The sequence below is a fragment of the Cryptotermes secundus genome, unplaced genomic scaffold (genome assembly GCF_002891405.2).
Source record: "Cryptotermes secundus unplaced genomic scaffold, Csec_1.0 scaffold171, whole genome shotgun sequence".
Classification (NCBI taxonomy): domain Eukaryota; kingdom Metazoa; phylum Arthropoda; class Insecta; order Blattodea; family Kalotermitidae; genus Cryptotermes; species Cryptotermes secundus.
In genome coordinates this window covers 712,211-728,045 of record NW_019726223.1, presented here as the reverse complement: position 1 = coordinate 728,045, position 15,835 = coordinate 712,211, and the positions used below count along the sequence as shown (strand labels likewise).

The 15,835-nt window shown below is 41.9% G+C and overlaps 1 protein-coding gene across 1 annotated transcript in view; it reads left to right on the top strand.

Moving 5' to 3' along the window:
* Window positions 1-15,835, top strand: part of LOC111863907 (ras-like protein 2) — a 28,510-nt gene that overhangs the window by 9,786 nt on the left and 2,889 nt on the right. The window contains exons 2-3 of the mRNA XM_023850722.2: window positions 3,409-3,496; window positions 12,536-12,747. Coding sequence (XP_023706490.1) covers window positions 3,409-3,496; window positions 12,536-12,747 — 300 coding nt within the window. The remainder of the gene's footprint in view (window positions 1-3,408; window positions 3,497-12,535; window positions 12,748-15,835) is intronic.

The following is a 15,835-nucleotide window of genomic DNA, read 5'->3' as shown; positions in this document are numbered from 1 at the left end:
TATTATGTTCCTCAAAGAATCGGAATAGTCCAGTCAGTATAACGACGGGTTATGGGCTGGACGACCAGGGTTCGATTCCCATCAGGTTTTCTCTTCACAGCATCTCGACCGACTGAGGGACATACCTAGCCTCGCATCCAGTGGGTACCGGGAGTAGAGCGGCAGTGGCGTGAAGCTGACCACTCGCCTCCAACTAGTGCTGAGGTCAAGAATGATGGATCTTACCACTACACCCTCAGGGATAACTTTACCTGTATATTGCCCATCTTCATGCGTGCTACATGTTTCAGCCGTCTCATCCTGCGTGATTTGTTCGCTGTAAATCATTTTCCGCCATACATACGCAGTATGCACGAATCTAAACAAATTTCTTAGAAATAATTTAGATATTATAAAAGGTTAACAACACAGCGCGCCTCGAACATCAACAGGGCGGCACTAAAGAATCCTCTTCTCAAAACAACAGAGCTACAAGGCGGTACGGCTTCCTTCAAGAGAAGAAGTAATAAAAAGGACACGAACCAATTTAGTTTTTAAACTTTTAACAAGATTTTTAACATACTAACTGTAATTTATAAATATTGTAACGTATTAGTACAAGCCGCTGTAGTTGTTAAAAACATTAGATCTTGTAACCATTTTATTTTGATGGCATTGTATGTATATTTTAGCACTCACAAAACATATTGTAATGGTGGTTTCTAATTGTATTGATGGGGCACGCGGTAGCGTAGTTGGTTGAGGCACTATGCTACAAGCCGGAAGGTTGTGGGTTCGGGTCCCAATGAGGTCATTGGATTTTTTCAGTTGACCTAATCCTTCCAGCCGCACTGTGGCCCTGGGGTCGACTCAGCCTCTAACAGAAATGAGTACCAGGAATATTCTTGGAATATTCTTGGGGGTAAAGGGCGGCCGGCGCGTAAGGCTGACAACCTTGCCGCCATCTATGAGCCGACTGTCTAGAAAATGTGGGAGCCTCAACATCTCACAACCCTATGGGCCTCCACGGCCTGTTACAGGGATACCTTAATTGTATTGATATCCTTCTGAAGATGGGTCTATAGGACCGAAACATGTAAAGGATCAAAGATTAAAAGAAAAATCTTCATTAGTCACACTGGACGGAATTAATTAACCTTTTGTAATATTATTAGTTTGACGGACCAGGATGAAACAAATCAAGCTAATTCAGATGTACTCGTACAGTTTGTGCCGGACACGTTAAAGTTTTTTTTTTTCCGTACTATGGACTATTGGAACCTCAAAACTAACGTCGGGCTCGAGAAGAAGCACTGTTATTTCGTATGGGGGGAGGGGGAACCCGGGTTCAACTCTCAGACCTGAGATCGGCTATGCTGGCCGAGTTTGTTCGTAGTTTTCCTGAGTCCCGCAAGGAAAAGCTCGCGTTCTCCCACATCATTTCCAATTCATTATTCACGGACCATCCTACCATTGGGCGCTGCATAGTTCCAGCTACTGACGGCGTATTTTAAAAACAACGTAAAATAACATTCGGAACCTCCACAGGACAGCTGCCCCCTCTAGCAAGACTGATATGAAGAATATCTGCGTCTGTATATATGTCACTTCTTTGGTGTAATAGTTTTCAGATGTAAGTACAGGCCAATTATTTTTGTCCTGGCTGCTTGGTTATGCGCGGATGTTCATAAAGAGAATGGTGATATGTTAGAACTAAAGACACTGGATCACTTGTAAATCCTCGCGACTGATGTACTCCATTACGTACCTATATAAAAGGCCCAAGTTCGAATCTCGGACGCCGCTACTTCTTTGTGTATTTAGCGGTAAGCCTGTCTGCTTCCGGGTACAAGTCTCAACTTGCTCATCAGACGCGTGAGAAAGTGAAAGGGGCGGGGCATTTCCAACGTCAGCTACAGCCCGGGTATTTAGAAGTGACAGTCCTGGAAAAGCTGCGCAGTAGATGGGCAGGTCCATTCGTGAAAGTTAAGGGGTGTTGTGATTAGTCATTCGTTTGTTTTCAGTGCGAGCATACATCTCAAGTTCAGTCAAAAGCATTCTTCCTTTTACAGTCAAGTTAAAAAGTTTGACTCTTGGAGTCATATTTGAGTGTATTATTCTGTATTTACTGTATTGATATTTTGTTTTATTGTTTATTTTTATTCGTTGATTTTCTTTTTTGTTTATTTATATTTGAACATTTTTCTATCTCCTTTAACATGCCACCTACACGAAGTAAATTGAGTGGAAAAGTGTTGCATTCAGAATCGAGAGAAATTGTTAGTAATGTGTATAAGTATATGAAAGAGGCTGGGCCGACAATTACAGTGAAGAACATAGGAGTGGAAGTAGCAAAGGCAACAGGTGTATCGGAAAGTGGTGTCAGAAGAATAATAAGAGAAAAAATATCGAATTTGGGGCTTCCACTTCCTTTTCGACACCCCATAAAGAAAGACCTAGGAAATCTCCAGTAGGTGGTGACGAGGAAGGACAGGCACATGGAGATGATATCTATGCGGACATTGCCCGTGTTGCCCCTTTAGAATAGATCCGTGTAATGTGTAAATAATGTCAAAATTTGACCGGCGTTGCACACTTGTTGATTACAAAATACATATTAAAACTGGCAGGAATATGTGGATTCTGTAATGTTAATAATGTACGTAACATCAAACTAACTTGTGAGTGACATGAAGCCATAAAATTGAAGTACAAAGTACTCGCTCGCCGTGTCATAATTGTCCTTAGGGTTTCCAAGCACACTACGAGTACATGACACATGAATGGCAAGCGCTGACGTAACATACTGACTGCGCATTCTGATAAAGCCAACTACATAAGCACGGCTAGGGTGTATCACCGCACTCAAGGACAAACACAGATAAGGCCTCTCAGCTGAGAGGTACAGTGCATGGACCTGCCAGAAGACCACACTTTTCTTGGGCCATTATCTCCAAAACCGTTTAACTTTGGACATAGGTGTTTTGGGTTATATCGGCATACTTTAACATAAGGAACACCCTCCCGAAGTTTGGTCCATTCCTCCTGGGACACCCTGTATAGCGTTTGGACTCCACCTTGCATTGTATTTAGTTTATTTATGGGTAATCTTGTTAAAGACTATGAAGAGTACTGTCTTCTGGCATGTGACACACCATAATGCAGTAGATGTTTGCGGACGTTTCGGAGGAACGTAATGCTTCCTTCTTCAGAGTCACATACTAAGCTATGGAAGCAACCAACAAACACTGCTTGCTGCATACATCTTTCTGGTTTGCTTGTTTGTCTTAGTTTGTAACTGAAGTTGGAGGCACTGTATTCCACAGAAACGTCATTAAACATGCCAGGCTGCGCCAGAGGATAATACTTGCAAGGTTAGAGTTTTGTTTATTACCAGTTAAATAGATTTTCCTGTTTTAATATTTTCAGAGCTACTTTGTAACGGATTATGATCCAACGATTGAGGACTCTTACACGAAACAGTGTGTCATCGATGATGTGCCCGCAAAGCTGGACAGTAAGTAGAACAGTTCTTCTCTTCAAATTCCTTTGACTGGTCTGCATGACTCCAAATTCTTACTAAGTCTTGCATAAGGGCGCAAGCAGACGATCATTAAATCTGTCCAGACTTGAAGCAATCAGTAGCAGTGGAGGAGGAGAGAGAGTGCATGCTCTGCCAGTAGCTATGCTGTATAGAATCAAATTGTAGGATAATGGATGAAGACTGAGGAAAACCACAGAGGACCTCAGTGAGGATGATTGGTGACCCAGCTGAGATCTGAATTTAGCACCTTCTGAATATGAGTCATGACCATTACTTTTCTGTCAACCCACTCAGTATATGTACTTTATTTCAATAAAGGTTTGGTAAGTTTTCATATGACACGATATTATTACTAATATAGATAAATTAGTATGACTGAATTTTCTTGTGGGTTACGTTTTTAATTTTATGATTGGAGAACGTTAATGAGAAAGTAGTCTCAGCTGTACCTCTCAATATCTATCTGTGGCTCAGCAGCCCTTTATTAGGCCTTGGCCGCTTTTTCAATTTCTTGATCTTTTACTCAGTCAGTAGGACTCCTTGGAGGGCAGATCAGCCCATCACAAGGCTGCTACCTTCACACAGGACACCAGAAACAGAATAAACGCGCACATACATCCATGCCTGAAGTGGGATTTGAACCCATGGTCCCAGTGTTTGAGCTAGTGGAGACAGTTCATGCATTAGACCTCGTGACCAGTGCCCTCTAAATATCTAGGTGACTGTAAGTGTTAACAGTGAGTTTTCTACATAGCGCTGTCACAAAGTGTACTCACGCATGGATTGGCCCCATATTGATGGGAGGAGCAATCCAAGTCCATAGAATAAGCTTGCAGTTGAAGAAAGTCCCACTGTTACTAGATTTGCATTCGTGAAATTGGCGTCCAGATCTCATTTGGATGAAAATCGGTCCATAAATTTCTTGCCTGTCTTTTACACTGTTTTAAATGGTCCTAGTAAATAACAGTCTTCATGGAGCCGAGTCCTCTTGAGAAGCCAACAGTTACTCAGCTACCCAGGGAGTAATGTGCCTTTTATGGAACCCACAGTTTCATTACTCTGATCACAAGAGCCTGCCACTCCATGGTGTCCTGAGCCAAATGAATGTTGTCCACATCCTCATGCATTGTCTTGAGGATTAATATACTATGCTAAAATGTTCTCATGTGATTTGTTTGCCATGATAGCTTCCAATTTTATGTAATTATAATATTGACACTTGGTAAATGTGAGTAGAGTTGAGGTATGGACTGGTAACAAGATTTATTGGACTCCTAAACTCATAACTCCAAATAACTACTACAGTTTCACTATGTTACACACACCAAAAATTGCTGTAACTACAACATATATAAAGTATTGTCAGTCTTCACTAGCCGTTGCTTTGTAGTGGCTACCAACAGCAGATTTCCCCTTCCTCTGGGTTCCCAGACTGTTCCCAACCTCAACTACCAGCTTCTCACTTCTCACAACCATGACTCTCAACTGACTCAACCAACAACTGAACTGCTAGTTCTGGTTATATCACCTCAGCATGAACCACACAGAAAATCTCTCTTCCATTATTTTGTGTTCTGTCATTGACGGGGAAATGTGTTCACAGAGCTGTTTCCTGGCAACGGCTGTTATACTGTCACCTGTTTACACAGCTTTTACTTGACAGTGGGCCTCTGTGTCACAGTATGACATTCCACTGATGTCTGAGTCATACAAGTTATCTTTTCCTTGCAGGGCTTTCACTCAGAAATTTGTATGAATTTCTTGGCTGTCCCACATACACACCCACTGCATGATCCACCCATCCTGTAATTCGGCCTGGTATTTGGATAAGGGTATTATTGTGCGTTTATCTCCATCTGGCTGACAAGACAAATGATTCCGAGCCAAATGGTAGCAGGCATTCCCTGAAGTTTTAATAAGTAAATTATATTAATTTCCCTCATCTGAAATATTGGCCTATAACTTTCTTTAACAGTGCACCATTTCCTGTTCCTTATACATGTAAACAGTGCATGTGAGGCAGTGTATCTGTCAGATACTGCTGTGTGCCTGTTTCCTGTGAGTTGATGATGAGTCAGGTAATTATACAAATTTAATTACATGTCATGCTGTCACCGCACCGGATGTGCAGAAGTGGTTGGCTGGTTTTAAGAGAAAAAACTCTATTTGGTGACTCAGCAAGATCATGGGGATAGGAATGGTCCACTATCCAAGGTAGTGTTTGGTTTTCTCTTTTTTCATGTCATCATTTTCCACCTTTTAATGTTGCAACCACTGTGTTGTGAAAAATGATGTGGACTTACAGAGTGGTCTTTGCACCTCTCTCAAATGAGAGGGCACAGCCATGTTACAAACCTTAAATCCGTGGAAGATGGATATGTGTGGCAACTTGAATTACTTAGTTGATTTGGGCTTGTGTTTTAAGGTGCACTAATATACGTGGAATTAGGATTATTTCTGTAAAAATCAACGCCACTGCCGTTGAGTTGCACTGCAAGTACTGGTGTTGCAGAAGTATTTTACAATGGTATTCAAAGATAAACCAAAAACTGACATCACTATCTCTGAGGAAAAGCCAAAATTATGTACTAACTGAGAAGATGGAGTCATTTGTAGGCTGGTAATGAATGAATGAATGCATGCATAAGGGGTGGGCCATAATAATCTGGCCCTTGCACTGTGACCTTTCATTCCCCATTTCTTTATTAACCTTTTATCAATCCTACACTTCAAATGAAATGTAGGACTTTGTTTATGGGGGTTTCACAGTTGTCATTTGGTTCCATAAAAAACTGGCCCAGGCAGGCCTGTCGTTGGTCCAGCCAAGCATTATACAAAACTCTTCTATAATTTGAAGGCACTGGACTAATAATAAGCCTAAGTGTTTAATTTTTATCTGTGGATATTCAGTATGGGTAATTATTTCATCTCTTTGACATTAATACCACAGTAGTTACCATGAAGGTTACCCTCATCTGGGACGTGATGTCATGTCATCTGGAAGATGCTCTGAAAACAAAACAGGTTCTTCTGAAACTTTGGTAAGCATGTACCAGGCTGTATGGCACCACATCCCAGAAGACTGATTTCCATAGTGCTGAATTTTTGGGTTCTGTGAAGGTAGGAAATTTGTTGACCAGTGTGATGGATAATGTTAAGAAAGGCACTGTGTTGTGGAGTTACTGTGGTCCCATTGCAAGTTCCACATTGCAAAATCATAGTGAGATTAGATATGCCACTCTCATGTTTGTCATTAAAGCACAGGACTTTAGCTCTGTATCAGATGGTTAACTGCATACACAGATAATTTTACTGGACTAATTTTGTTGGCTAAGGCAGCTGTTCTTGGACTCTGTGACAGTTTGATCTCCTCCTTGAGACATTGCAATTTTTTCTTTGTCAGTTTTGTTTCTACTTTATATTTTGCACATCCTTGTTTGGTTAACAAAAGAAAAATGGAATCTAACTCTGTCTCCATATCAGGTGGAAGGCATGGATCCATTATATGGAACTGTTGGTCTTGGGGTTGACTGCATCTAATTGACCCAACAGTAGGTTTAAAGCAGAGCCAGCTTTGGAAACATTATGTTTCTTTAACCAAAATGAGGTGATAAAAAATGTAAAGTATATATGGCACTCAGGACAGCTCAGTCAGTATTGTGATAAGCTGTGGGCTTGAACCACTGAGGAGTCATGGTTCAATTCCTGACAGGGTCAAAATTTTTCTCTTCTCCACAGTATCCAGACTACCTCTGGGGTCCATCCAGCCTTCAGTGTGTATTGAGGATTCTTACTCAGTTGGTAAATTTGCCAAGGCATGAAGCTGAGCACTCACCTCCATCTGGTGCTGAGGCTAAGAAAGTGGGAATTTATACGTCCACTCCCCTATCTGTCTCCATGGTGTGGTGCTTAATTAAGTATAGAAACAAATTTACTTCATATATGTATGTTATAGATTGGCTATTATTGTTTGTGAATTAAATTTAAAGAAAACTGCTACTCAGCACATGATTTGACTAACTACACAATGCAGTTATTTGCTTTTGTTAATGAATCAACTGGTCTACCAATAGACCTCATGGTTGATGTTCATTGGGGTGTGGGTTCAGTCCTTACTGGGTCAGGCATGTATGTGTAATAGAAGTATTCCAGATCTGTATTTGGGAGGTACTCAGTTTGAATATTGACTGGTTTAAAGTTACCCTGCCTGAGGTTTTTGTGCTTTTATTCAGTAACTGTAAACAAATATCAAGATGTTATATTTGACAGGCAGCATTACTCCTTCCAAATTATTGCATGCTGACTGTTCACAACTGAGCAAGTTTGCTGAGGTGGGGGTTGACTGGTTCGAATCTTGGCTGGGAGAGTGGCTGTCCTGACAGATTTTTCATGGATATCCTTGGTCCCCGTGTCCCATCAGGTCAAAGCCATGATAGTACCTTAAACAAGGTCACGACTGCTTCCATCCACATACATACCTGTTTATTTCAACGGCCGTCCTACCATTCAGTGCTGCAGAGTCTGTGTTGCTGACAGCATCATTAAATGAACCATAAATAAACTCGCCATTCATGATCTTTCTGTCGCATTTGATGCTGTGTGAAGTATATACTTACAAGCAGTGTTACTAAACAACTCAGTCATTCATGTTTGTTAACAGTAATATAGAAAATGAAAGGTGCTCTTCAGCACATATTAGAATGATCATATTAAGGTGGATGTGGGCAAGCCATGTAGTATGCATGGGAGAATGCAGAGTAGAGCAAATAGTTGGCTGTTTAAGGGTTGTTTAATGGTAATCCCTTTAATCTCATCCAAAGTACAGTAGAGGTAAGAAATGTATACAACATTTTTGTACTAATAAATGAATGGAACATACAACCTGGGAGACCTAGGAGTAGATTGGAGAAAGATATTAAAATGGATTTTAGTGAAACAGAGTGGGAGGGTGTGTACCGAATTAATCTAATTTGAAATAGTGCTCAGGGATAGGTTCTTGTGGACATTGCAATGAACTTTGGGTTCCATAAAAAAAAAAAGTAAAGCTATCCCTGTATCAGGCTGTGAAAGCCCATAGGGTTGTGAGATGTTGAGGGTCCCACGCTATCTAGACAATTGGCTCAAAGGTGGCAGTAAGGTTGTCAGCCTTACGTGCCGGCTGCGCTTTACTCCCAGGAAAATTATTTAATTAATTCCTGGTACTCATTTTTGTTAGGGGCTGAGTTGACCCCAGGGCCACATTGAGGCTGGAAGGATTAGGTCAATTGAAAAAATCCAATGACCTCATCGGGACTTGAACCCGCTACCTTCCGTCTTGTAGCATAGCCTCTCAACCAACTACGCTATCGCGTGCCCCCTCTTTGGGTTCCATAAGAATTGCAAAATTTGTTGAATAGCTGAGCAACTGTTGGCTTCAGAAAATATACGGTGCTTCATGGAATCAGTTCAGTACAATGAGAAAAAGCCACCTGTAGATGGGACTAGAGCTGTATCTATTAAACATTCCTGTGATAATGAATTGCGTCTTAACTCAGTTGTGGCATGACGTTTACATTGCTTTATGCTCAGTGCTGCAATAAGCTAATGTGTGTAACAGATCTGTCTACAGTCACTGTGTCTAGGACAGGCAGGAACAAACAGGGTAAACAGGACAAATAACTACACTCAATTTACGTACTGGTCATAATGAATAAGTACACAAAGAGTCATCTTACGTGGATGTTCTGTGCTGTTACGTGATCTTAGTTTTGCTTCATTCTCTAGCATCATTTCGTTTTTAATGCAGGTTGGTGGGCAAAAGTCACATCTTTCTTCCCACAGTCTTTCCTTTTTGGTTTCTTGACCAACTGTCCTCTACTCTCCTCCTCTCCGTCCTCCAGTCTGAACTGTCTTATTGTGAGTTATCTTGTAAGGCCCTTTCCTTTGCCAGTTACTTCACATAACTGGTTGGTCTAGCACTAATGCTATATAGACTCATAATCAGGAGGTGCTCAGTTTACATCTCAGCCAGCACACCAGCTACCCTGACTAAATTTTTTCATGGCTTTTCTCAGTCCCTCAAGGCAAATGTCAGGATAGTACCTTGATTGGGACACAACCATTTCTTCCAAATACTTTCCAGTGCTTCATTCATCAGTCATGCCATCATTTGGGGCTGTGTAGTATAGAAACTGACAGCATCAAATAAAGCACAAAAGAAAGTTATGCTTTCCTTTAAATATTGTTTTAAGATGATGAAATTGTGTGTATCCTCATGAAGGCGCTCACACATTTCCATGTTATTCTGTATTTTTAAGCTATAGTACTGTCACATGTTTGTGACCAGACTTTGGATTTGTTGAACATTTATTATTTGTAACTACAAATAACTTTTAAGTCTTGCTGATTTACACATCCTGTATGTCACTACGACTACAGCCAGCATAAAGTCTCCCGAATGTTATTCCGATGTGACTGGTTGTTGCTACGTAGCGGCTGCTAACGTTACAGTTCAAGCCTAAGTTGTGTGGTAGGGTGAATTGCTGCTGGCCCTCACCAGCATGATCATTCTTGGTTCTGAGTCGCGTGGAGCTAATTACCATGTTTTACTGTCTCATGACCCTGGATTTCCATTTCATGTATTTCAGAACTCGTACTCTCCTTTGAGGAGCACGCGGTAGTGTAATTGGTTGAGCCACTATGCTATCAGCCAGAAGGTCATGGGATTGAATCCCGATGAGGTGGATTTCTTCAATTTACCTAATCCTTTCAGCCGCACTATGGTCCTGGGGTTGACTCAGCCTCTAACAGAAATGAGTACCAGGAATATTCCTGGGGGTTTCCCCCCACTTCAGCCGGTATGCATCCAGGAAAGTTTTCAGTGTCACTGAAACTCTACTTGTTACTCTACAGAAGCTACTTCTGCATATTTATTTGTGATGGCATGACATTCAGACTTCAGCAGTGCTAGTTTCTGTGTCCAGTATTTCTAGAACCCGAATATTAGGATGCCCACCATATTGGTGTACACTCAAGTTCAATGCTTGTTTTGATGATTTTGCACAGCCATGGCTGTGCAGCAGACTTCACCAAGCAGTAGTTGGCCATGAACATGCTGTGTGAAGTGAAGTCCATAAAAGCACCCTGTCCCACACTCCTTTGGTTCATATCAGTAAATACAATGAAGACCTGGTGTAGCTGACTCACTTTCTGTCTCTCCTTGGCGCTCACATCAGCTACTGACTGACCTAGTGACTCGACTGGACTCAGTTGTGCTTAGTCAGAGTCACATAGATGGTCAAGAAAGGTGGAGCTATACCTCCACTCCCCAAAATGTCTTCATGGCTTAGTGCTCAACTAATTAAGCACAGTGACAGAGGTAAACCTTTTTGCCTGAGGAAGATTCTGTACCACAGATTTAATCAGATTGTTTAGTTGCTTAGTGAGATGTTTTCTCAGGTAGTTTGTTTTTAATGCTAGTGGGGTGGGACTAATGTATGTATAATGAATGTATAAGGAGTTGGCCTTCTCGGCCCTTGCACCGTGACCTACAGTGGTCTATTGTACTTGCGGTGGGACTAAGTCCCTTGTACTGCAGCCACTTCTGGCCTATTGTACCAGCCTCAGATGATATGTGAGGGTGATCGTGGAGCAATTGGTGGAATGAAGATTAGTAAGGGAAACCGAAGTACTCAGAGAAACCTGCCCCAGCGCCACTTTGTCCACCACAAATCCCACTTAACCAGACCCGGGATCGAACCGGGGCTGCTGTGGTGGGAAGCCAGCGACTAACCGCTTGAGCTATGGCGCGGCCTAGTCTCAGGTAGTTAGCTAGGTACTGGTAGATTGTAATCATGCCTCAAAATCTTGTGTTATGTAAATTGAAAATTACATGATAGTGGTATGAAATTCCAACTGGGTCCACTCGGCATGGCGGCCACTGATTGGCCTTTTGTAGCCTACCCTGGGTGATTATGATGATGGAGAATTTGGTGGAATGAAGATTGGCAGGGGAAACTGAAGTACTTGGAGTAGTGGTATGAATCTATGAGTTGAAGAAAGCAGTCTTCTGGGATTTGGCACCGTGTATAAGTGGTGTTAACCGACGTTTCGGAGGAACGTATCGCCTCCATCTTCAGGGTAGAAGAAAAAGTATAAGAAATCTGCAAGCGACAAGACCGTGAGAACGGTAAAAGCAGACTTATACACGGTGCCAAATCCCAGAAGACTGCTTTCTTCATAGTCACCGCCGTGAAAGCCTCAAATCTTACACAATCTATGAGTTGTTTTCATACTCTCGTTCAGGGTAAAAATGAACCACTTGAGTCACTTTCACTTGTACCATGAAAATAGGGGCAGTATGTTCCTGTAAAACACTGGTACCTGCATACAAGACTACATGGTTTCATAACCCAGAGGGCTGCAATGCAAACATTCATCTCCATGGAAACCTCCGATCTTATATATTAGGCTGTACTTGCAAAGTAATTGGAGAAATATGCCTGTCCCATATGATAGCAGAGGTTCACCCCGCAGTGAATATCAAGATTATAGTCTCTGAAGTGTGACATCATGTAGTTTGTTAGATTGGTATCTGTTTTGGAAGAATGTGCTGTCTCCATCTTCAACTTAGAATGTAGACTGTAGGCTGCTTCCAAACTTTGGTACCTCTCCACCAACTGTGGACATGGGGCAGCCTGAATCTCACCTAGGACTATCCTGACCCACAATTGTGGTTTTTCACAGTCTGTTAAGGCAATTGCTGGAATAGCACCTTTAAATAGGCCACTACTGCTTCCTTCGATGTTCATTTCAATTTGTCATTTGTTAATCCTACCATTAAGCCATAGTCTGTGCTGCTCACAGCTTCATTAAATAAATCTTAAATAAACTATAAGTAAATACACATTATTACATCCCAGAAGACTAATTGTAAGCCTGGGTGAGTTTGTGATTCATAGCTTTGTCTAGCCCTGCAGTATGTGCACATAAGTACAGTCCTGTGTATTAACTACTATGTTGTTGTGCTGGTAGTTCTGGACACAGCTGGACAGGAGGAGTTCAGCGCAATGCGGGAGCAGTACATGCGCTCAGGAGAGGGCTTCCTTCTTGTGTTTGCGGTGACAGATAAAGCAAGCTTTGATGAGATGTATAAGTTCCACCGGCAGATCCTTCGAGTGAAGGATCGAGATGAATTTCCAATGCTCATGGTGGGCAACAAAGCTGATCTAGAACACCAGCGTTTGGTGAGTACCTTCAGTTGTTGCAGGACAGTGTTGATTCTTATTCTGTCAGGACCTTTCTTTCTTTCACAGGAAAAGATAAGTTGCTGGTATCAGCCTGTTTTCTATGTTTTATTTTTTTATTTTATTAACTCTTTCAAGCCTCAAATTCATCTAAATATAATATAAAAATTCAGTCCCTATTGTAGTTGCTCTCTACTGGACTTGTTTTGCTGCTGCTGGAGTCTATAGATGTTGGACACAACTATGGCCTTCCTCTGACAATGATGCTGATGATTCCTCTGCCTGGGTTGCCGTCCTTACCTCTTTTCCCCACATTTTCCTCATGGTTGTCATAGTGACAGACTGGGAAGGCAGAAGGATGGAAGGACACCAGTAGATACCTGTCTGGTGGCTATGAATTTGTGCAGTTCTTTGGGTAAGGTCAGGCAAGGGTGGTGAATAGCTTTGGCTGGGATTGGTATAGCCAGAGATCTGGTTTCTAGGTCATAACAGGACAGAAAGAACATGGTTGCACATGCACATATCATGATCAAGCAGACATACCTCAGAGAGATTTTATCAAATAACACATATATATTGGCACTGATAGTTACGCATATGTTTACAGGAATCCACTGTAATAATATAATGTGCCTACCATTAAGACACAATGGCTAAATAAATTGTTGTGGTTCTTGCTAATAAGTAGTATATCCCAGTTTCTGAATAGTTAAGTGGTTCTTAACTTAGTAATTCTGAAGGGTGCAGATTCTGTGGCCTTCCACTTGAAAAGACAGGGAACAGACTCTGTGTAGAAGTTGCTTCTTCTCAGATGGTAGACACCTCAAGACCTCCAGCTTTTGCCACTAGTTGCCTCCCTTGAGATCCTTCATTGGTTCATTTTGAAAATGAGGTCTCAACATTTTTACATTTCCCGATCAGCTACCTTTCTCAGAGAAATCTCAACCATAAGCCATCACTGGCATGACAGACAGGCTTTTGGTGGATAATCCCAAAAGCATCAGTTCAAGAAACACCTACTCCAGAACTAATGACTGCACAAACCCGTCAAATCTCAAGTTCTCAAAAAAAAACTGAGGTTTTGAACTTCACAAAATTCTAAGAAAGACAACCAGTGCTTCCAGCCTTCCCTGCAAGAACTGGCCTAAGTTGCCCACAAGAGTTCAAGAATGGGGTCCTCCATCTTTTGGATTCCCAGCATGTGCAACACATGTAAGTCACTCAACTTAATATTACTAATAGAAATAGCTGGCCATGCTTGCCAATTACACTACCTGTCAGGACACACACTGCATCTCCATTACAAAGACTAATTGTTTGTTGCTGTTCAGGGTAATAATTGTTGATTGCCAGAATCGTATGAAACATATAAATACAACGAAGAAAGTAGTCTTCTGGGATGTGGCACAGTGGAGATGTGGTGTTAACCGATGTTTCGGAGGAACATATTTCCTCCAACTTCAGGGTAGAAGGAAAAATAAGAAATCCGCAAGCGAAGAGACCGTGAGAACCGGTACAAGCAGACTGGTGTTGGAAATAAACACAGCTATGTGAGAGCAGCAAAGGGAGGGGGGGCAAGTCTACATGGGAAATCAGTGGAGTGGGAGGGGGAAGGTGCTGGGAACAGGAGCAGGGTTTTGTGTAAGATATTGTGTCAGGGGAGAGAAAGGCAAGGTTAAAGGGAGGCCACTAACCCTTAGTTGGGGGGACGGGGTTGCTATGTTAGTTAGCCGTGGCCTGTGTAGCCTTGTGGATCTGGCATCATGTCCTGGGTGGTTTTTTAGGGAACATGAGAGGCTTCCATGACTTGCTGAGACAAAAGCCCCCCTCCCTGTTCATATTTTCGGAATGGAGTTCGATCTCAGTGGCTTCCCTAATGATGTCTCAGCTATGCTGATGTCACGAGGAAGCAGCTCTCCAGCAAACAACACTGAGACAGCGGACTACACCAGTGGATGCACTACAGCGCCAGGCCAGCTAGACCCCACTCTCACACAAACTCGAAACTGACAAGTGGCCATAAAGAAGGCCTGGACTATCTCACTAGGTTCGCCACTGTCCTGCCTGCTCGTAACCGCTCAGAGACCGTAAAGGAAGGCCCACACTACTACTAGCGCATGCACAGCGAAACAAAAGGCCCTCTTCAGGGCCCGCAAACTTGTGAACAACATACATATATATCGAGACAGCTTCCTAGCCATTCTGTACATTTGAAAATAATATATACGACTGTTATAGTTTTACGTGGTTGTTGCTTAGAACATCGACATCCCACAAAAGTTAAAAACAATAAGTAATTATTATCACATGACATGCTATGTATAAAATCCTCGTAGTGAAGAGTGTGTCTAAAAATAGGAAGACCCATAATATCTGTTTGTGCATGCATTCATTACAGGATTAGACGTCCATGCACATGAGCACACTCATGTTTGTGCATGTGTAAAATATATACAGAGTTTTGGTTGAAGACCTGAAGGGAGGAGACCACTTTGAATATCTAGGTGTGAATTGGAGGGTAATATTAGAGTCAATCTTAAAGACACAGTGGGAAGGTGTTGCCCGGATTTATTTGCCTCAAGGTAAAAGCCACTAGTGGGCTTTTTTTAACTTCATAATGAACCTTCATTTTCCATAACAGATAAGGAATTTATTGAATAGGTCAGAGACTGCTGGCTTTTTGAAAAGGATTCTACTCCATTTAGTTAGTCAGAACATCATATTAGGATCATATGGAGATATTTTATGATTGTTAATGTTGCATTTAAATTTGTACCAGGACATTTAATCAGAAACTAGGATAGTTCACACAATACAAGATGTGGCAATAAAGAAACCGGATTACTTTTATGACTCATTTCCGGCCACGTCATTGACGAAGAGGAGGGTAGGGCATTGACCCTTGGACTTCCCTCTACCGTCACACAAAGTTTCATTCACGTGCATCGGTTAGTCTGGCCGCGACCATTGTTAGAAGCGGATCGTGTTTCTGAGCTCCGTCGGAATAATGCTGAGTGCTAATGCAGAACAACGTGCTAACATCAAATTCCTCACAAAACTTGGAAAATCTGCCACTGAAACTTACAAT